The sequence below is a fragment of the Thamnophis sirtalis genome, unplaced genomic scaffold (genome assembly GCF_051295495.1).
Source record: "Thamnophis sirtalis isolate CommonGarterSnake01/CBP01778 unplaced genomic scaffold, rThaSir2_p1.2 scaffold_6, whole genome shotgun sequence".
NCBI classification, from domain to species: Eukaryota; Metazoa; Chordata; class Lepidosauria; order Squamata; family Natricidae; genus Thamnophis; species Thamnophis sirtalis.
This window is the reverse complement of record NW_028261386.1, coordinates 71,073,282-71,096,071: the sequence shown is the minus strand read 5'-3', so window position 1 is coordinate 71,096,071 and position 22,790 is coordinate 71,073,282. Positions and strand designations below refer to the sequence as shown.

Below are 22,790 nucleotides of genomic sequence, written 5' to 3'. Positions count from 1 at the left end.
ATTATACAGAAAATTGCCCAGCAGACTTGCTGTTGTACAGTTTTGTTATGGCCACTCAAAACAATGTACATAAAAGCTCAAATTCTATCTACATTACCTGTATCTGCTGTAAAATATTTTTCAGTTGCACCAAAAATTCTTTTGCTTCCTTTGCTTTGTCTGAAATGCCGTTCAAAGCCTGGGACAGTTGTGCCTGGAAGGAATAAAAGATGAAATTAGCTACCACTATTCATGTCTTCCTGCCTGCCTTTCTATTACAAGCCCTGGTAATTGTACATAAAAAGACTGAGATTTTACTTAAAAGGCATATGGGGGGATGAAGACTGGGTGTTCAACTGGGATCATGGAGACCAGGATTCAAGTCCGCCTTCAACCATGGAAGCTCAGTGAATAATTTCAGCTACTTGTTCTCTCCGTCCAATACATCTCATCGGCGTTTTGTGGGATAAAATGGGAAAAAGCAAAACTGTGTATGCCCCCTCAAGCTTCTGGAGAAAAGGTAGCAAATCAAATAAATTAATAAAAAGCAGCATTTCCTTTATGTATTTACTGATATACTGCTTTGCGAACCCTATAGAATAGAATAGAACAGAACAACAGAATTGGAAGGGACCTTGGAGGACTTCTAGTCCAACCCCCTGATTAGGCAGGATACCCTACACCGGTGATGGCAAACCTATGGCACGTGTGCCACAGGTGGCACACAGAGCCCTCTCTGTGGGCACACTAGCCATCACCCCAGCCCAGCTCCACTAAGCATGCAGGTGCGCCTTCCACCGGCCAGCTGGTCTTTGAGTTTCTGCCGGGCATGTTGGGGGGCAGGGAGCATGTGGGGGACGCATGTACAAGGAGGTGCTCGCATTGCATTTTGGGGTTCCAGGTGCACACTTTGGGCACTTGGCACCAAAAAGGTTAACCATCACTGCCCTACACAATTTCAAACAAATAGTTGTCCAATCTCTTCTTAAAAACTTTCAGTATTGGAGCATTCACAACTTTTGGAGGCAGGTTGTTCCACTGATTAATTGTTCTGACTATCAGGAAATTTATCCGTAGTTCTAAATTGCTTCTCTCCTTGATTAGTTTCCACCCATTGCTTCTTATCCTGCCCTCGGGTGTTTTGGAATAGTTGTACGATTTCTGAATAAACAACAGCAATTGGCCAATCAATAACACAATCCCTGTTTTTCCCATACAAGGGCCCCCCAAATTAAACCAAATGCTGATTTAAAGACCACATAATGGAAAATGTGCCTTCAATGTATTTTTCAAATGACATGAATGTAATTTCATATGGAATGGACAGATCTAAAGCCACCTGTTCCTGGCCTAGAATAGTTTTCGCTCACTAGCCATTCTTGTAATTTCCATTCTAAATGCTAAATGCTACAGACAATGGTAAGGAAATTAATAGGTCAATAGCTGACAGGCTCAACCCTTTTCCCTTTTCTGAAATTTGGGACAATTAATTCCACTCCCTAATACTAGGGTATAATATTATCAGATTGATCTATATATGAAAAAGTGAGGCCAAATCAGGAACACACTAATCAACATTACATTTCAATATTACAGCCAGAAGCCTCACCTAATATTAGAATGTTAATAAGCTTCCTTACTTCAAACCCTGAGAGTAGCCGCTAGTCAGGGAAGGTCTTGTTATTTTGCGGTAAACCCATAGGTTATTCTTCCTAAGACCCATAAACAGTTTTAAAAGAAGCTTCCCAAACGGCCTGCTGAATGAAATGAATTATTATTACCCAGATACAATTTGCCAAACTAAAGAGGGAGTTTCATCTGCAAAGAACAAAGGTTGCCATGGTTTCGTTGAAGCCACTTTGAATGGTTTGTATTTTTTTTCCAGTTTGAATAATTTAGAAATGAATATTAGTGCAGAGACTTTGAGATATCGTGTATGCTAAATTTCTTCTGACAAAGCACCATCCCTTGTATCAAAACATTGTTTACCTTGCTTCATTTACAGAGTTCCTGGAAGCTCCAACTCTAGCATTTAGCATGATTGTCTGGTTTTCCTTTATCTCAGGGGCATTTAGAAGATTTGGGAGTGGAAGGGAGTATCCTAATTTTCATCTCGTAACATCTTTATCTGCGCCTCTAAAGTAGCGGTGGGATTCACTTCCCTTCCCTACCGGTTTGCAAATGTAAGTGTGCGCTTTGCTCGCACGCGTCTCACCTGTGCATGCGCACCATCTTCTGCACATGCACAGTGCTCACGCATTACAGCAGGGCAGGTGGGCGGAGCCTCCCGCAGCCACCGCTATCGGTTCGTCTGAACCAGAGAGAATTGGCTGAATATCACCTCTGCTTTACAGATAGATGGGCTGGGAAAGAAATGTCATATCCAGCTAAGGAACGGGGGTGGGGGGAAACCCCATCATTCTCTTCCCTCCCAATTCTCCCAAAATGCATTTCTGAAGACACCCAGAATTGGTCCTTCAAGGAAATTATTGCAAAGCATAATATATTTTATATATTGCCTTTGGTGTTGGAATACTGTAAGGAGGAAAGCTTTACTTTCATGCCAGTGCAGCTAATGATGCTTTTAGTTGTCTCCCTCATGAGTTAGAAGGAGATTAAGGCAACGATGGAGGAACAAGGAAGAATGCTTGTGAGGTTGGGGGCATGCTTATCTCATGGTTAAATATAAGGGTTGTCAAGGCCAAACAAACATGAACGCACGCGCGCACACACACACACACACACACACCTCTTTAAATATGCAGGCTGTCTCTTTCCACAGAAGAATCCAAGTATCTTGGCAAACAGCAAAGATAAATATTTAGCTACACTTTTAAAAATTATCATCAATATTCTCTGCAGCCCACCAACTCTTTCACAATACACTGAAAGACTTCCTCTGAAACTAAGTGGTGATGTTGTAAATGCCACTGAGGTTGTCCACACTTGCATTCAAGCAATGATTGTAGCAGGGCTGGCTTATTTTTCAGAGAATTTTCTTAACCACTTGTGCCTAAATCTGTCAATATAGGAGCCCATGCAAAAACAGGAGTTCTATCGATTCCTTGAATAAGTATCAATTCTGCTATTCCTTCTCAGATAAGGGTTCATTTGTTATCCTGGGGGTAACAGCTGCAACAGAGTATTATTGATCTTTTTCTGATCTGGTTGCTGACTACAGTTTACAGGACATGGGACTGTTGAGAAAGGCTTTCCAAGGCTATTTCAGAAAAATAGCCAAATAATGGCACTTTCATTTCTATAATAACTTCTTTACAAGATAGGACCAACAACCAGATCTCAGAAGCCACCCGGAGGTCTCTTCAGAGAGAAGCATGAACAAATGTCCATCCCTATCTATGGACTGTGGCAGTGGGGGTTCCTCTCCCCGTTGCTACCGGTACGCTGCTCACGTGGCTGAGCCTCCTGTTCATGCATGGGTGGTCCGCACACATGGGCACTCCACTGCCCCTCTGACACCCAGCTGCTTGTCAGAGCTCATGCAGGCGCTGCACAGTTGGCAATTGGCCGGTTGCTTTAAAAACAGGTATAGAACGCAGGCTGGCGGATGGGCCAAACGATCCACTGTACCAGTACGCTGTCAGCTGCTCCTATTACGGCTGTACCGGGCCATACCGGCCGGAACCCACCACTGGACTGTGGCTACTAATTAAAATACTAAAAAGCTGTTGGGATACTGCTCTGCTCCCCCCCCCCCCCCGGCCTGTGAATAAACCAGAACACAGGCCTGGCTGTTTGCCACTATTTAATTACTGAGATAACGAATCCTTTGGCTGAGGGCCCAGACAACTCACTTTCAATAGAATAGCTTGGCAGCAACCCAGATAGTTCAAATGAAGCAACGCAGATAATCCAAACGAACAGACACGGCTAGAATGCAGACAGATTTTCTTCACTACTAATTCGAACGGTTGTTTCCTGCAAATGTCCCCTCCCAACGCCTCACTTATAAACTCTCTTGGGAGGGGCCAATCCACAACCACCTGTGCTTAATTATCTTCTGTGAGTCTGCCTATGGAATTGCTGCTTCCGTTTCTCAGCCCTTCTCAATCTAGCATCAGGGACAAACTGCCTTTGATCTTCTCCACTGCTCCATGCCTCAGGCGCCTCCTGATGGCCAACCAGCCTCTCTGGTCCCTGCTCTGAGTCTGAACCCTACACAGGATCCTCCACATCTTCCATGACAGACTCATATGGTTCCTCGCTATCTGAGTCCATCAGCAGCTCAACCGGATCCTGCTGGGCCGCAACAGGATACTAACCAATTTGGCTTGCTACATTATTATGTAATTATTAAATTTTAACCCCACCTTCATCATTTGCCATTCTTGAACCTATGTATCCATCTAGGAAGCATATACTACTCAAAAAAGTTGATCTCCTTTTTTTCAGAACAAAGAGCTCGCCAAGCTTTTTATTAAGCACAATCTATTGTTAAATGTGCAAAACCACAGTAAACAGCATGACTGAAGTTGATTGCCTTTGTACTCTATGTAGTACAGCCCCCCCGTTATTCTGCTGCTGTCACAATGTGGGGTTTCTAGCTGTTACAGAAAGAGAAGCTGCAAGGAATAAAAATCCTTCCATTCCCCACTCTCTTGTCAGAGCTTCTTGGATGAAAAGCAAAACGTTTTCAAAGAAAAAACAGGAATGTACAGTTGCCTCCTGAGAAACCGCACCTTTGCGACAACCATGACCTGGATGACTGAGAATCTCTACAGACTACTGCTTGGCACTTATGCTGGCACTCAAATTCTCAAGGGTTTACTGTAGTTACAGCAAGGTGGTGTGGTGGCCCATCAATCTGAAGAGCACTCACTGTTGTTATAAAAGAGGCTGTTTTATAGTAGATTAAATATGGAGAGTCAGAAGCAAAAGCACCAGTACCACATCACACCAAGTAAAGTTTTCTTGTGAAGAAAACCTCTCGTAAATCATTGGGTTATTAAATAAATGGAAACTTTCACTTCTATTGGTGCATCATCACATAGCTAATCAAATGGGTAACAACACCTTCTTCTTGTATAGTTCCATTAGACCTCAGTGGCTGTCATTCTTTTTCTTTTTTATTGTCATTTCTTCAGCAACTGCCTGTATTAGAATACAATATAATAGAATAGAACAGAATAGAAAAACAGAGTTGGAAGGGACCTTGGAGGTCTTCTAGTCCAACCCCCTGCTTAGGCAGGAAATCCTACACCACTACAGAGAAATGGTTATCCAACATCTTCTTAAAAACTTCCAGTGTTGGAGCATTCACAACTTCTGGAAGCAAGTTGTTCCACTGATTAATTGTTCTGTCAGGACATTTCTCCTTAGTTCTAAGTTGATTCTCTCCTTAATGGGTGATTAGTTTCCACCCATTGCTTCTTGTCCTACCCTCAGGTGCTTTAGAGAATAGCTTAACTCTCTCTTCTTTGTGGCAGCCCCTGAGATATTGGAACACTGCTATCATGTCTGCCCTAGTCCTTCTTTTCATTAAACTAGACATACCCAGTTCCTGTAACCGATCTTCTGTATTGCTGAACAGGCACCTGCTTTTATATTCAGGTTGTAAGTAGAGAATTCTGAGCTTGCTTGCCTTTTCAGAAAAGGATGGAAATATCTGGCTCTTGAACATTCCCTTTCTGTAGTTTTTATGACCAGTCAGAGATCTCTTGGAAAAGTCACATTAACTTGAAAATGGGAGCCATTCCCGCCATTGTCTAAAAGGTCTTGATCTGGCATAACAGCCACTGGTCTCTTAATCCCAAATCATAAGTTTTCAGTCTATATTTTCATGCCAAAGTGTGCTGAACTACACAACAATTGAGATCAGGTCCCCATGGAAAAGATCTATGATTCAATAATTTAATAAACTGGAATAGTCAAATAATTTTCTTTACCTAGATGACAGACTTCCTGATTATTTATACATAGCTATATTACATCATCAGTAGACTTGACACATTTGCTCATTCAGTGGCTTTAAATTATTCATAATGTAATTTAAGTTCAAGAAGTAATTAACATATTTATGGGCAGAAAGAGAATCCATTTGCAAAAGAATTGCTGTTAGCATATACTTACAGTAGATAAATATTTGCTATTACCTCCTACCAAAGGCCCATGCAATCCATAAGTGCTGAGGAAATGTGCCACCCAAATCAACGTATAGCACTTTTCAGTTATGGCCCAGACACCGCAGTCAACTTGGAGAGGCTATCAATGATGGAGAACAGCACCATGCATTTAAATTGCTGCAAGTTTTACACATGTGATTTTAATATCCAGTTATTTGAAACACAGCATTTGGTGAGAGTGTCTTTGGTTCCTTGACAACATAGTAAACTATTCCAAGTATATTGTAGAAGGATAATTAATACTTGCAGAAACACAAGATAATCACTATTATCACAAAATTAGTTAATTTATGTCTATTTTTCTCAGAGGCAAAAAGAAGACAAATCTACATTTTATACTGATTTTGGATGAGTTCATGCAATGTAAATCAAAATAAAATTAGATTTGATACTTAGTGGTGGAAACCCAACTGTATTCAGCTGCAGTATATTTATTTGCTTGGGCAAAGCACTGTTAAATTCAGGTTAACTATTCTATTATATTCACTGATTGATGTAACTTTATTAAACTTCAGTTGCAGGCAATTGTAAACAGTTTATAATTTGGAATAGCATCATAAAATCTACAGATTAAAACAGTACAATAGTAATTTTAAAATCATCATCATCATCATCATCATCATCATCATCATCATCATCTATTGTCATTTATTTATAGCACCACATTAGTCTGAACTCCAAGGCTCTTCTAGACCAGGGATGTCAAACTTGCGTTGTCATGGCAGCATCAAGTGATTTATCGGAACCTTTTCCTCCTTTGCTAAACCGGGTGTGGGTGTGGCCAACATATGACGCATCCAGCCCATAGGCTACAAGTTTGACAGTCCTGTTCTAGGTTTTCTCAAGCCTCCAGAATACTACAGGGGAAGGACTCTGCTTGTCTTCAAAGGGAAATTATTCCATAAGATGGGAGCTCCAAAAGTGATATTCTATTCCCATTTGACTAGTGTGGTCTTCATGTTCTCTCTCTTTGGATATCCCTGTACAGGGGATTCCCAGGAGGTACTCTCTGTTCACAACTCTTACATAGCCAGATTCTACCTAGAACAGGTGTTTCCATAGATACTCAGAACCCAAGTCATGCAAAGCTTTATATGTAATCACAGGCACCACCAACTGCAATTGGAAACAACAACCAAGGAAGTTCAGTAGCAGCATATTACAAAGCAGTAATGTGACAGCTCTGATACCATACATGCAGTCATATTTTGTACTACCTGGAGTTTTCAGGTGATGTTTAAGGGCAATGCAATGCAGAATGAGTTATAAGTTAATCAAGGGTTGCTAAGGTTTTGAGTTACTATTTTCAGAGCATCCTACTCCAGAAGAGTCTACAGTTGGGCAAAAATCTTCCTGTGCACGGCCTCAACTTGTTCCATAAGAAAGAGTTGTGAGTCCAGGAGGATCAGAAAGTTGTTAGCCTGCTCTTTTAAAAAAACACAATCCTATCTACCTGGCCTGAACAGAATAAAATAAATGATTAATTTAATGTTAATTTTAATCTAATTTTTAAAATTGTATCGTTAATATTAATTGGGTTTATTTTAGGATACTTTATTTAATTTCTTTTTCAACTTTTGTAATATGTGTTTTTTTTAATGTTGTACGCTGCCCTGAGTCCTTTGGGAGAAGGGCAGCATATAAATCCAATAAACAAACAAACAAATCAGAGGTGGATTCCTACCAGTTCGCACCAGTTCGGTAGAACCGGTTCGTCAAATCTACCAAACTGGTTAGAAGAGGTTCCACCAGTGGACCCGGAAAGCAGGCCACAGAAGAGGTTCCAAAAATGTTTGAAACCCACCACTCACACACACACACACACACACACACACACACACTCACACAGAGACAGAAAGAGAAAGAGAAAAAAAGGAAGAAAGAAAAGAAAGAAAAGAAGAAAGAAAAAGTGAGAGAGAGATGAAAGAAAAGAAGGAAAAAGGTACAGAGAGACAAAAGGAAGGAAGGAGAAAGAGAGAGAGAGAGAGAGAGAGAGAGAAAGAAAGAAAACACATGGCCAGCAAGCCACTCCCACCAGGTCACATGGCCGGCAAGCCATTCCCACAAAGGAGGCCACACCCACAGAGTAGGTTTTGAAACCCACCACTGAAACAAAAACAAATATAATAAATAGACATTTTATCTCCAACCAAGTAGGAAGGGAGGAAGGGCGGGAGGGAGGGAGGGAGGGAGGGAGGAAGGAAGGAAGGAAGGAAGGAAGGAAGGAAGGAAGGAAGGAAGGAAGGAAGGAAGGAAGGAAGGAAGGAAGGAAGGACCTCTCCCATCTCCTACAATGTAGGAGAATAAACCTCACCCAGAATGGCCAATGATCAAATCTAATAGATGCATGTCTTCCACAGACAACAGTCACCCATTCCTATAACATGGTAATAATAATGTTGTACTTTGAAGCGTTAAGAGTATTCCATGTTGATTTTTCTCATTAATCTTTACAATAATCCTGTAAATAGGTCAAGATTATTATCCTTGCATTATGGAAGGAGAGGGCAAGTTAGCCTGGTAAATAGTAGGCTATTTATAGTTGGTGAGTCCATGACAGATGGGAGTTGAAGCAGGGGCTTTCGGGTTTACAGGATGAGCTTTTCATCCCAAAACCTTTTCATCCCATCTCAATCATTGTGGTATGTTAAAAAGAAATGTTTATTTTTCATTAATTAAGGAACAAAAGGAATACTTTCCACTGCTAATTCCTGGATTCATACTACAGAGCATACTGATGAAATTCTGCTTTCGGTGATGCTTTGCTCACAGTTATGTATTAAAAAAAACACTACTGTATCACACAATGAATATATATATATATATATATATATATATATATATATATATATATATATATATATATATATATATATATATATATATATATATATATATATATATATATATATATATATATATTCATATATATAATTATGCAAGCCCAGAGCTGTCTGTAGCTTCATAAAAAAAACATTTGTCTTGCCATGCATGACCTCCTTGTGAGGCTGGAAAAGGCATCTGAAATTCTAGGGAGCTGCTAACAGCCATAAAAACAGTGCTGGGTTAATTAGATGCCTGACTTGTTTTGCTATAAAGCTGCATTTTGTTTTCCACTCACTGATGAGACTGTTGGTGGAGATAACATATATTCACCTTTGAATTCTTCCAAACCACCAGATTTTCCATCTTTCCCCCCCTCTTTCAATATCACTACAAATGAACCCGAGATTGACCGGGGCGGTCCTGACTGATTTGCAGATTTATTCAAGTAATCAAAATGTTATTAGCACAGTAATGCTTTATGTTTGCAAGTCTGGAGCTTGCAGGGACCTGTCAGCCAATCAGTGCTTGCCTTTTGGGCCAACAGACCTACCCAAAGAACAGCCAGCCAATCAGCGTTTCACTTGCTATCCTTTTCAGCTTGACAATAAATGAGTGGTTTGGCTTACCCCTCTTAGGTTTCCCTGGCTTTGTGCCTAAAAACAAATGGTCCCTTGTCCTCTTCCCAAGCGGAAGAGAAAATATATTACTGGCTTTCTCCCAGCCTATGAATCATGTGCATGTATTGGTGAATGTTTGTCCCTTCTTTTGCAATAAAATCTCAAAGGCAATTGGAGGAGAAGCTGTGTATTGGGGACAGTTGCAAACAAATGCATGGCTTAGCAATTTGAAAGACTCCCCACTAGTATGGGGCTTCCAATCTCTACTGACTCACAAATCTCCACTGACTCACAAAATCCAAATGTTGGCATCCTGGCAATTCTGACCAGGGGCTCCAAAGATCTTTGAGTTGGGAGATAAACCGAACAAAAGGTCCCTTCTAAATAGAAGGCCAGTCAGCCCCCAATGCTACATTTCTATTCTGAAGCAGATTTCCCAAAGACTTTCAGATGACATTATCCCTGAGATATCATAATACCATTGCTCCAGGCAAAGACAGTGGTAGGATTCAGGTGGTTTGTATTGGTTCAGACGAACTGGTACTTGGAAGGACCTGCCCACCACGCCCTGCCCCTTCCAGGAGTCCCCACATGGCCCATTTTGGATGCCAGGTAAGTGTGGGGGGTGCACGGGTCTGGGAGGGCAACAATCGGGCCTTCTGGAAGTCCGAAAACAGGCCTGTTTCCTCTGGCCTCTGGAGCCCAGGGGAAGCTGGAGCCTTGGGGAAGCATCCAGAGGGAAAAAAACAGGACTACCAGAAGTCTGGAAATGGGCCTGTTTCTGGCTTCTGGAGGACCTCTGGAGCCCAGCGAGGCCATTTTTGCCCTCCCAGAGGTTTGGGGAAAGCCTCCAGAGCCTGGGGAGGGTGAAAATGCCCCCCCTCCATGGTGCAGGAGGCCGAATAGGCCACACCCACTCAGCAACCAGGGAGAGAACCAAGTTGCTAACATTTTAGAATCCCACCACCGGGCACAGTGATAGGTCACAATGTCTCAGGGTCATTTCTCCCAACAGCAAAGTCCTGATGATGTGATGGAAGTTGCATCTGCAGGAGCAGAGATGGAGACTTTGAGCTTTCCTAGAAAGAGGCCTGGACTAAGAGACTATAAAGTCCCGAACAGGAGGGGGATGAAAAGAAGAGGTTCAGGATACCCACACCTTAAAATCTCTCAGGATGTATCTAGTAAGTTAGAAGATTAGAGCTTCAATTTGGCAAGATTCTGTCCATTAGGTGTAAACAAATAAACAATTGTATTCAACTGGATCACACTGTCTCATCTCTAGGCTTGGGCCTGACAGGTTATGATGTCATGGGATCCACTTTGGCTGTGATGGTGAACCTATGATGTTTGTCAAAATTGATATGCTACAACATTTTGGGTAACATGCCAGCAATCCTCCATCACTAACACCCATTCTTGAAAGAAGGTCCTGTTCTCAGGTGATCTTTGGAGGTGTGGAGGTTGTGCAAGAATGTGAGGAGCTCTCTCATGCAGCATATGAACCCTTTGGAAGTCACCACAAGATCACACTTTCATGCACTGTTTGGAGAATCCAGAGGGCATGCAAGAGCACAGCGCAGAGAGTTGGGATACTGCATGAAAGCACATTCCATCCTTACACAGTCTCCAGAGCCTCCAAAAATCACACAAGAATAGGGTGTGCACTTTTTGGAGGCTGCAGACAAACTCCACAGAAAAGCGTTCTCAAAAGGTACTTTAAGAAAGCAGTGACGTGCGGTGAGGTTTATGACTGGTGAGGCAGCAATTTTTTTAGACTTGTGGATTTCAACTCCCAGAATTCCACAGCCAGGCGTGCTCAGTTCCGATTTAAAGCGACAGCATTTGTTTTTCTCCTTTGCTAAATAAGTTTCCTTCTTTTTCTTTTTCTTTTTCTTTTCCCTTCCCCTCCTTCCTCCCTCCCTCCCCCCTCTCTCAAACACACACACAAACACACACACACACACAAAGTTGCACCAGGAGGATGAAGTTTGAATTTCTCCCCCTCCCTCCGACCCACACGTACCTTTTCCAGCTGTTTCTGCTCTTGCCTGCCATCATGAAAAGAAAAAAAATGTAAAAGGAAAAATGCAAGAGCTGAGGTCAGGCTGGGCTAGTTGCTGCCAGAGTCACCGTGGATGACTCTGCTTAACTGTTTAAAAAAGCCTCTAAAAAAGCACCCCCTACAGGAGGATGCAGGAGAACGACGTGCCTCACCTATGTCAGGAATTTTTCAGCTTTTAACCCTTGCTTAACTCTGCTCGAGTGATCATAAAAAGTCAGACTAGATGAGGCACGTCGTTCTCCTGTCGCCTCCTATAGAGGGCACTTTTTTAGAGGCTTTTTTAAACAGTTAAGCACTAAGCAGTCATCCACGGTGACTCTGGCAGCAACTAGCTCAGCCTGACCTCAGCTCTTGCCTTTTTCCTTTTACATTTTTTTTTCTTTCCATGATGACAGTGGTGAGGCTCTGCCTCCCCTGCCTCCCCTGACTGCATGTCCCTGTAAGAAAGACTGTGTATGACCCAGAACAGCCTTGGGTAGGCCATAGGAGCCTGTAAACAGAAAGAAAACACCACCTGAAGATATATGCGCAGATCATGGGGAGCTCTGGGCTACAAGGTCAATCGCCACAACCTCACACACCTTTGGGAACAGCACAAGGCACCATTTTTGAATAGCATGGTGGGTCTAGAGCTCTACTTCAGGGCCGGCCTCAATTGCCATATGCCACCATTCACAATAACCTAAATTTGATGAGGGAGGGGGCAGAGCTAGATAATTGATTTTCTTTTGTTTGGGAGGGGTGACACAAAAGCAGAATCAAATTTTTCGACATGCCAAGTCCAAAAGGTTTGCCATCGCCGCACTAGGGGGCTCACCTCGCCCTATTAAGCTGAGCTACTGAATACCTTTCATCTGAAAAACCTCTTAGTAGCTTTTTGAAGTTGGAGAAAATACAAATTTCTTTTTTATCTTTCTGCAGGAAAAATAGAAAATCATTGCTAGTATAATGGAAGGGAAGGAAGATCGGCTGCATATAGGCACACGCTGAAACAAGGAAACAGCTGTGGGGTTGTTTTGAGATACTGAAGAGATGGGAGCCCTCGCTCACCACTCAAGCTCTGTTGAGAAGTCAATGCAGACGTTTTTTATTGCACTGCAGGTTTTTTTAAAAAAAAGCCCTTAAGCAAAGTTAGCACATATAAAGACCATGTTAATAGCCTTTTTTCCAGACATGTTACTTTATCAATAAAAGGAGGCTCCTGTATGCTGTGCATGTATCTGTGTGGGTATACAGAGTCAAAGCAATCCTACCTCTAAATAAAGGAACTGATACAGTCTCCTGAGGGATGTACATTGTATAAAGTATGTATTATTTAGCAATAAAAGACATTTCATTGAAGTACAAAGTGAATAATCAATAATCTTCCTTCCCAGCAAGGACAAATGGGCTTAATTGGTTTTCAAGTCAATCTCAAGATCTGGTTAAGAGTAAGGACAGCATAGTTGTATTTAATAAAAAATGATATGAACATTGTTTTAAAGCTCCATCTATGCATAACATATTTTTAATTCTTGTCATAGCCTAAAATCATTTGCTGCAAATAGTTAAATGCTCCTCAATTTTAGTATCAAATAGAAAATAAAAGGAAAACAAAAAGGAACATGACTGTAGGCAATTGATCATTTCCAATTGCTTTAATTTAGGGTAATTTGTGATTTCAGATAAGAGATCCACCTTCTATTTAAAAACACATCTTGGATGTGGAACTGATTAGAAATAGTCCTCAGCTTACAATGATTCATTTAGTGCTTTTTGAAGTTACAATGGCACATTGTATGGCACTGCAAAAAGTGACATGAATGGATTTCACACTTATAACGGTTGCAGCCTTCCCATGGTCATGTAATCAACCTCTGGGCACCGGGCAGCAGGCAAGTGTTTATGACAGTTGTATTATCCTGGAATTATGTGACCACTATTTGTAATCTTCCCGGCTGGTTTCTAACAAGCAAAATCAATGGGAGAACCCAGATTCGCTTAACGACCACATGATTCACTTAACAACTGCAGTGATTCACTTAACAATTCGGCAAAAGAGGTGATAAAATGGGCCAACATTCACTTAACAATTGTCTTTGGTTGTTAAGAAATTTGGGCCTCAACTGTGATCATAAGTCGAATAGAATTCTTTATTGGCCAAGTGTGATTGGACACACAAGGAATTTTTCTTTGGTGCATATGCTCTCAGTGTACATAAAAAGATAAGATACATTCATCAAAAAGGTTACCAGTATGGGGAGCATGTGGTTCTTTCTACAAAGATTCACTAATGACCAATCTGTTTTACTATAACAGATTCTGACCTACATATGGCAATGGTTTATTTGAAAAGTCTTGTTCTGGCATACAAATATGGGAGCCCACTTACACTACGTGTTAAGCTGATATCTATGGTGATTGGTTTATGTCTGGAAATTGAAAGAGTGGAACACTGAAAGAAGAATTAAATGGAGGGGAACTCTACTCCAGATGGCAAGATACAGACGAAGAATAAAACAAAAGAATTTATGGATTTAAAGAGAGAAATTTTGTTAGCAACATCATTGATAACACCACTGACAAGCTGATTAAGGAAACAGAAGAAGGGCATCGAAATTACATGAGAGACTTAATAAGCAATGAGTTGCTAAGAGGAGTCTGAATTTGATTAGGGAGATGATTAGAGGATTGATACCACAAATGGCAGAAGACATGAGACGGTTTTGCTACTGGAAAGATACAGGTTGATAGATGGAAGTGCATCATTTAAAACTAGTTAAACTTAGTGAAATTTAGTGACAATAGATATAGTCAAATAAATAATTGATAATTATAATTATATACATATGTATTGTTATGATAAGTAATAATTGGATAGGAATATTTGAATATTTGAATGGTACCCATGAAAGGAAGATTAGAAATCTTTTTGTTATAGATAAAGGCTAATAAAAAAGAACTAAGTTAAATTTAGTTAAATTTTGATTATAAGGGGGAAAATTGTTATGATACAGGATACAGTCAAATAAAAGAGGGATAATGATACAAAGGAAAATATATATGTATGGGTACAACATAAGGAATCTGGATGTAAATGGTAAATAGTGATTTGGTAAAGAGGATTAGAAATGTTTGTTACTAGATATTATGGATATTTACCTAGAATAGGCCATAAGGATTCAGTGTTATTGGAGAATTTTAGAAATAGCAAATGAAATGCCAGTATGTGGTTATGTTTTAAATCTTGATATATTTTATGATGAAGGACGTTTAAACAATTGTAGTCAAATGAAAATGGAGATATGATGATGGTAATATGTATAAATATTGGAGTTAAAATACTTGAGCTAATATGAATTATGATTGATGACTATGGAAGAGGTGCACGAAAGTTTTTTGTAACCAACTGATACACTTTCTACAGTATGTAAAAAAGGAGGATTCTTTGTGTTGTGTTTGTTTCGAAAATTAAAAATATTTTTTTTAAAAAAAAAAGAGTTTCGAGGAAGAACCTATTCTTTAGTCCTGCTATCATCAGAGAGGTATATTCAGAAGATACCTGAACACGTACCTTTTCCATTGTTGCTCCAAACTTTGAAGCTACCTACGAAGGAAGGCCAGATTGCTTTTCCCTTTTTTGTGTCTGTGAGTTGGCAAATGCATTTTTATTCAGATGGGACATTGTCTGCTACAGTCAGTTTTAATTGGCTGCTGTTTTTTTTCTTTTTACTGGTGTTTAATTCATTTTTTGTTTATCGTTTAAGCTTTATTTCTGTAAGTTGATTTGTATAGCATTTTGCATGCAAAATCATGGTTGTTTTAGTCAACTGGTTGTTTTAAACAAAATGTTTAAAAATCTCTCGGGTGATTGGCTGCAAACTTCTTTCTCACAAAGCTTTGCTCAGAATGTATCTTCTCAAAATCCCAAAGAATCCCTGATATTCACAGTGACCTGAATCTTTGGCTCACAAGGGACACCTTGAACTATTCTTATGCTAGAAATTGGTGGCTCTGAAGCTGCTATGAAAACTTTGCTTGGGAGAAAAGCCAAACCATCCACTTTTGTGACAGATGGCACAGGAGATGAATGGGCGTTATTGAGGCAAGTGGGAAGATATATTGTTAGTCTCATTTTGCCATTAATACTGAAGTTATCTTCAAAACTGATTAACTCACTCCTTTAAAAGGTGAATAAGACCTGTTGCTAAGAGAAGCAGAATAGAGATTGTAAAGAACTGTGCATGCATCTAATCGTTAAAAGAACAGGAGTGTTTAAAAATGCCCATTCGAAGTCAGACAATTTATCCTTGATTACACCTTATGTATAAATATCTTGTTAAGGAAAGTTGTGTAAAATTATCTGCTTTCTGTTCAGATCGTGTAAATAATTCTCGTCTTAATAAAAAGGCAGCATTTTTTTCTAAAATGAGAAGTACCAGTGCTAAAGTCGGCCTGGCAGCTGCACATAATACAACAGTGACCCCGATTTCAATCTTCCATGAAGGACATCAGATATAAACTCTGCACTTCTTCAGAGACATTCCTTGCAGTGCCTATGACATTTATCTTTTCTTCCACTGCTCAACATTGTGACTCTTCTCTGCAACAAGAATGCCCAGGAAAGTTTTAGGGGGGAATTATTTAATAGATTAACTGATTGGAAGGGACCTTGCAGGTCATCTAGTCCAACCCCCTACCTAAGCAGGAGACCCTACATCTGCCTCTATCTAGGCTCAAACTGACAACCACCTGATTGAGAGACCAGAGCTCCACCTCTAGGCCTCAGCTGTCTGTTTTATTCACCCTTGGGAAGTAGCCCAGAGTGACTCAAGAGAGTGAGAAGTATGGCATATAAATTTAATAAATAAACAATTAATAAACTTCCATTAGAAGAGGCGCACCCCTCTCCTCATGTAGCAGGTAACACCCAGAAGCCTCGTTGGCATATGTGGAGCAGGGTAGGCCCTGGTGGGCAAGGCTTACCTTGTGTTGTTTCCACATGGCTCCCAGGGCTTTCACATCATGCTTGGAGTGTTTCCCTTCTTCCAGACATTGGTAACAGACGGGGGTCCGGCAGGACACACAGTACATGCTGTAGTTCTCCAGCTCATGATCCGCGCAGGTTGGGGACTTGCGGGCAAGCCCCAGGACTTTGCTTCCTCCGCCGCACGCCCCACCCGCGCCGCTAGGGGCGCTCTGCTGCTGGCTGGGGGGAGGAACCAAGCGGTGCTTGGCGAAAGGCCCGCGGGACGGGTGACATTTGACCTGGCAAGCCGAGCAGTAGAGCACCTCGCACTGTTCGCACAGCACCGCGGCCGCCTCCGGAGGGCTGCGGTCGCACAGTTGGCATTTGGCCATAGCCGAAGCGGCGGCCCGGCTCTGCTGGTAGCGGTGCACGATGGCCTCCAAGAGGCGGTTGCGCTGGAAGCCGCGCAGGCCGCGGGGATCCAGGGAAGCGCTCCGATGGCATTGCGGGCAGGTGAGCGAAGAGCTGGTTCCGCTCCCGCGGGGCCCGGCCAAAGCCGCCGCGGCCGACAGTCCCGGAGGCGGAGGCACCAAGGGCAACACTCGCACCCCGTTAGGAGATTTCAGGCTCGGGGTGTAGGAGCCGTAGCCGCTGTCCGTCTCGCTGTGCAAGCTCACCTTGTCGGCGTGGTCTCCGCCACCGCCACCGGTCCCACTGCTTCCGCCGGCGCTGCACTCGTAGTCCAGAGAAGCCGGGCCGCTTGTAGCTCCAGCGCTTGGCATTGCCGCTGCCGCAGGGCCCCGAGGGTGCAGCATGGCGGGCAGATGCTGCTCGGACTCCGGCGTTTGCACAGCGATGGTGCGGGCGCAGGGCAGGCAGACATTGTGCGAACAGGGCAAGATGATGGGCTCCCGGAAGAGAGAACCGCAGACGGGGCACTTCAGCTCTTCTTCCATAGCTGCGGCTGCTTTGTGTTCCAAGACGGCCGAGTAGGAAGGATGGAAGCGATCAACACGAAAGCGGCAAGCTACGGTCGGGCTTCTCGCTGCTCTTGCCGCCACCTTTTCGACCCATATTCCACCGCGCGGCCCTCCTCTGTTTTCAATGGCGCATATGTGGTCGAGGCAGGAGTGGCGGGCCGGGGAACTTCTGCGGACCGCTGCAGGGCCAGCGCTTGCCCGTAGAGGAGCTCAGGCATTTGCTTGGGGCAGCACGATGGGTGGGGGCGGCACAGCAGGTGAAAGCGGGTTGCAGGCGAGAGTGGCAAAAAAAAAAAAAAAAAAAAAAAAAAAAACCAACCCTCAGCGCTCACCGATTAGGGCGACCATTAGATGGCAGCAAAAAGGAACGTAGAAAGCTGCATTTCTTTGCTGCCATCTAAAGGTTGCCCAGATTTTTTGCAACGCCGATCTGGTTGTCATCGATCTCCCAACCCCTCCACCCCCACTCCGCCTTTCCTCAAGAACGCTTCCAGCTACTGCTGATACCGCTGCTGTTTCTCTCCTCGGTGTATCTTATGAGACGCAAGGCCTAGGCACCGGAATAAGCTCGCTTCCCATTGTGGTGGGGCCCATCTGAGAGGTCTGCCGTGGGACCCAGAGAGAGCTCTACTTACGCCCCTAGTCTAGTCTTCTTTCCGGAAAGGAATCCGATTTCAGCACCCAGGAGGCGTTGGACAGCTCCCCGCGGTGCAGTGTGTCGAGTTCAGCACCGCGGCACGTATGGACAGCGATTTCGGCGGCCGAGCAAGGAAAGGAGGCGGAAGGACGGCTCCTTTAGGTTGAGTTCAACAGCGCCAATGGCCGGATCAGCCTGCTTGGCGTTGCAGCTGCCGCGCTCCAAGCAAGAAGGAAGGGCGGGAGAGACGGGGTGGGTTTTTTCCTAGTCTCCGCAGCTGCTGCCGCAGCGGGACTGACCTTGCTCGATGGCGGCAGCCAAAGACATGGAAGACGAGCCGGCTATTGTTTATTGCAAAGGAATTTCCTTGCCCTTGGTGGATACCGTTCGTGTAATAATCCACTTGCTTGAATTTCTATTGCATAGAGTAAGAAAAAAAAAGGGGGGGGGGAATATCGTAAAAGGGGGCGGGAGTAGGATTTTTTTTCTCCAGCAAATAGATGAGCACTTGCGTGTGACAGTGAAGGGAGAGCAAGTTTTATTTAAAGGGAGATGTCTTTATATCTTATGTTTATGGCTTAAAAACACATTACTTATAGACCAGATTGAGGATGGGAAGGGCAGGGGAAATTCTTCATTCATATTAGTTTTATTATGCCCAGAGGGGGAAAATATGCTCTAGGCGAATAAATTGGAAAGGCTAGAATGTGACCCCAACATAATTGTTGTTTTAGTTTTTCCAGCTCTCCTGTTAAACTGAAGCACCAATTTAGACCACAAAATCAAGCACTTTAGTTAAAAGAATGAAAGAGAAATGTGGCTTTTTCATTATTATAGGTGGCACATAGACTGAATGGTGATTGGATGATGGCACTTCACACACACATACAATTATACATAATGTAGGAAATAGAAACGAAGCACATCACTGGCAACCAAATCCAGCTTCATTTCAAGAATAAATCAGAGTTGACAGCTGAATGTGTGTGAGTTGGAAATAATTATTACCAGAAATCTCTCACAGTGGTAAACCCCATCTGTTTTTCCTTTCCTCTACATATGTCTTAGAAAATGGAGAAATAAGCTGTTAGGGCTTTCTTTCTAATGCAGATTTAAAAAGCCCTTTTTTAAAACTTTAGAAAGAATATAGAGGTACTGCAACCCAGAAGTTAATGGCATGGAAAATAAATTAGATATACTACCTTAAACTCTTATCAGTACAAGATAGTGTAGTATTTCTTGTTTTAAATGTACATGTGCAGTATTAAAAACAAAAGCAACAGTAAAAGAAGAAACAGTATATAATCAAAATGAACTATACACTGCAGAGGTAAATATAAAATATTGCTTTCATTTTACATGTGTCCTTCTGCCCTCCAGATATAATCAAATGATATTCTATGCATGAAGCTTGTTTAACTGATCACTAATACTCATGTTTCCCCCAAAATAAGACCCAGTCTTATTTTCTTTTGGCCCCCAAAATAAGCACTAGGACTTATTTTTGGGGAAACAAGATTTTAGGGTGATCAGCCCAGTTGGGCACCCCACCCCTGGTGTACAAGAACTGGGAAGCTGACAGTGGCTGGCAGCAGCTGCAGCCCGCTGGTCCCTTGGTGCACTCCGGGGCTGTGCAGGGCAGATGGCATGGAGCGGAAGGCAGGCGATCCCGACATGCTGCATGGACTACAAGCAGGCCGAAAGATGCGAAGATGACATGTCCATCCGCAACTCTGGCCCACCGCCACTCAGCTTTCCCGGCACATCCGGATCATCTGCTTCCCCCACACCTCAGCTTCTACTTGCTGCTCACATCTGCTGCACAGGATACGGCTGCTATCAGACACAGTCAGCCCACACACACTTGCCGTCTCCTATGCTGGCCATACCTATGGCTTATTTTGGGGGTACAGTTTATATTAGGCACACATGTAAAAACAAGCTAGGGGTTATTTTCAGGATAGCTCTTATTTTGGGGAAAACATGGTATATTTCATATCAGTCTTTACGACCAAAGACTTAAATGCTAAGACTCAAAGTAATCACTATTCTTCATCCCAGAAAAGAATTGATTTCAACCAAGAATCGTAATAATTTATAGTTAAATTAAACTGTATGATCTTTTCAAAACTTGGTCTTCATTTCCCTCTTTTTCTCACATACCACTATGAGCACGGGAATGAAAAAGAAATGGAGCATTCTCCAACTCCTTAAAAATTTTATGAATGTGTCCAAAATTAATTATGCACATACTGCAGTTTCCATCCTCACTATATTAATTCTGCATCACTTCAGTGCTGCAAAGGGTTATGTTCAGAAGAGAATTCAAAAATCTCTAAAACCATAAAGTGGTTTGATTCAATATCCATGGCTTTCCTGATCAAGGTTTTCTTTCAAGTATGACATTAGTCAGTGATTCAGCCTTTAAAAAAAGTTTGTCTATTGTACAATCAACAAGACTTTCAACATACAAAAATAATTAAACAGGAATGCTGCTAAAATCTAAGAAAAAGTGGCCTATACCTCCTTTAAAAACACAGTTGTGTGCCATTGGCATCCCTGGAGAAGGGCAAAGAGAGCTTCATGACATGCTTTGGGATGCAAGCACCAAAAAAAGTGGGAATATTTTTTTCATCCTGTTTATTTTTGTTTTTGTTTCCTTAGTCACAATTGTCTGATGCTGCAATTACAAGACACTTGATGCCTAAAAATACAGTAAAAGTATAATAAGCTTAAGACACAATTAAGTATAAAAAAATTAAAATAGATAAAGCCCAAATAAAACATACGGAATCAAGTCCCCCAAACCCTTGAAAATTACTAACTTTTAGCTGTTTTTGCTATTAGAAGATTAGTCAAGTAAGTTTCATCACCAAACAACAAAAGCAAACTAAAACAAAAATAAAACTAGGACTTCCAGGCCTGTCCCCATCCACAAAATAGTGGACAAATAGATGCTTCTCTTGGCATAAGAGCCGAGGTGGCACAGTGGTTAAATGCAGCACTGCAGGCTACTTCAGCTGACTGCAGTTCAGCAGTTCAGCGGTTCAAATCTCACTGGCTCAGGGTTGACTCAGCCTTCCATCCTTCCAAGGTGGGTGAAATGAAGACCCAGACTGTGGGGGCGATATGCTGACTCTGTAAACCGCTTAGAGAGGGCTGAAAGCCCTATGAAGCGGTATATAAATCTAACTGCTATTGCTATATTGCTATTGCATGAGGTCGGACTGATTCTAGTGGAGATAAGAGGTCCTGAAGATAATCAGGCACTAAGTCATATTTCTCTACATGTTGTGTTCTTAATATAGTATCTGTAGGTAATGTTAACATAGGATAAAAAAACCAACAAATCTCCTTTTGGGGGTGAGAGAAGGGAAGTGACATTCCAAATAATATAATTCACATTTTTGTCTCATCTTGCAATAAATCCAGGGATACCTCAAAGTATATATCCATATTTTAATGACAGTAAAAACATAGCTTGTGACATAATCCATACAATCCATACCCATGCTCTCATGCTGTCAGAATTTGTAATCTATATTTTATATCTATGTTCTTTATTAAGGCACTTTCCAGATGTCCAAAAGGTCAGTGTTACACATTTAAGCCATTGTAAAGCAGCTTAACACAATGCAGTTTCCTAAATGTTTTAAGTTGCTTGTTTAATTCTCAAGGATACCTGTTCTAGAGGAATTCTAGACACTATCTGTCACTTAGCAAAATGAGTTTTGCAGTGGGAATATTGTGAAAATGGAAATGAACTTCTCCCTTAATTACACCAAACTATGAAGTAGGACACTCTGAGTGCAACTCATGGAACTCCAAGCCATGGAAGCCATCAGGGTGACATTGGGCCAGTCACTCTTCTCTTCAGCCCAACTCACCTCACAAGGGTTGCTGTTGTGGGGGAAATGGGAGGAAGGAGTGTTAGATATGTTCATCACCTTGTTTATATATCCCAACTTCTATATAAGGTAAAGGTAAAGGTTCCCCTCGCACATATGTGCTAATTGTTCCTGACTCTAGAGGGCAGTACTCATCTCCGTTTCAAAGGCAAAGAGCCAGCACTGTCCGAAGACATCTCCATGGTCATGTGGTTGGCATGACTAAACGCCGAAAGCTCACAGAACATGTTGCTTTCCCACCAAAGTGGCCCCTATTTTTCTACTTGCATTTTTACATGCTTTCGAACTTCTAGGTTCACAGAAGCTGGGACAAGTAACAGGAGCTCACTTTATTATGCGGCTCTAGGGATTCGAACTGCTGATCTTTCTGATTGACAAGCTCAGCATCTTAGTCACTGAGCCACTGCGTCCCTAACCTCTATATAAAAAATGTTATAATTTATAAATTATATAAATAAAATAAAGGATATAGATAAAATAAATCCATAATTATTATTCTATGTAGACATGAAGGGTTACTGTTCAACCAGAACAGACATTAGCAATACCAGGGAAGGTCTTCTGGCCTAAAGCAAAGTGGCTTGCAGTTGGCTAGGAGAACCTTTACAATCAGAAAAAACCTAGAAGTCACTTTTCTTAAGCAATATTATGCTAGAACCTGATGACAGAAAACAGTAGAGACTGTAA

The 22,790-nt window shown here is 42.0% G+C and overlaps 1 protein-coding gene across 1 annotated transcript in view; it reads right to left on the bottom strand.

Moving 5' to 3' along the window:
- Nucleotides 1-20,770, bottom strand: part of TRIM67 (tripartite motif containing 67) — a 36,312-nt gene extending 15,542 nt beyond the window's left edge. Inside the window, exons 1-2 of the mRNA XM_087718118.1 lie at nt 16,596-20,770; nt 98-193 (exon numbers count right to left, since the gene is read on the bottom strand). Coding sequence (XP_087574244.1) covers nt 98-193; nt 16,596-17,534 — 1,035 coding nt within the window. The 5' untranslated portion in view covers nt 17,535-20,770. The remainder of the gene's footprint in view (nt 1-97; nt 194-16,595) is intronic.
- Nucleotides 20,771-22,790: the final 2,020 nt, after the last annotated feature.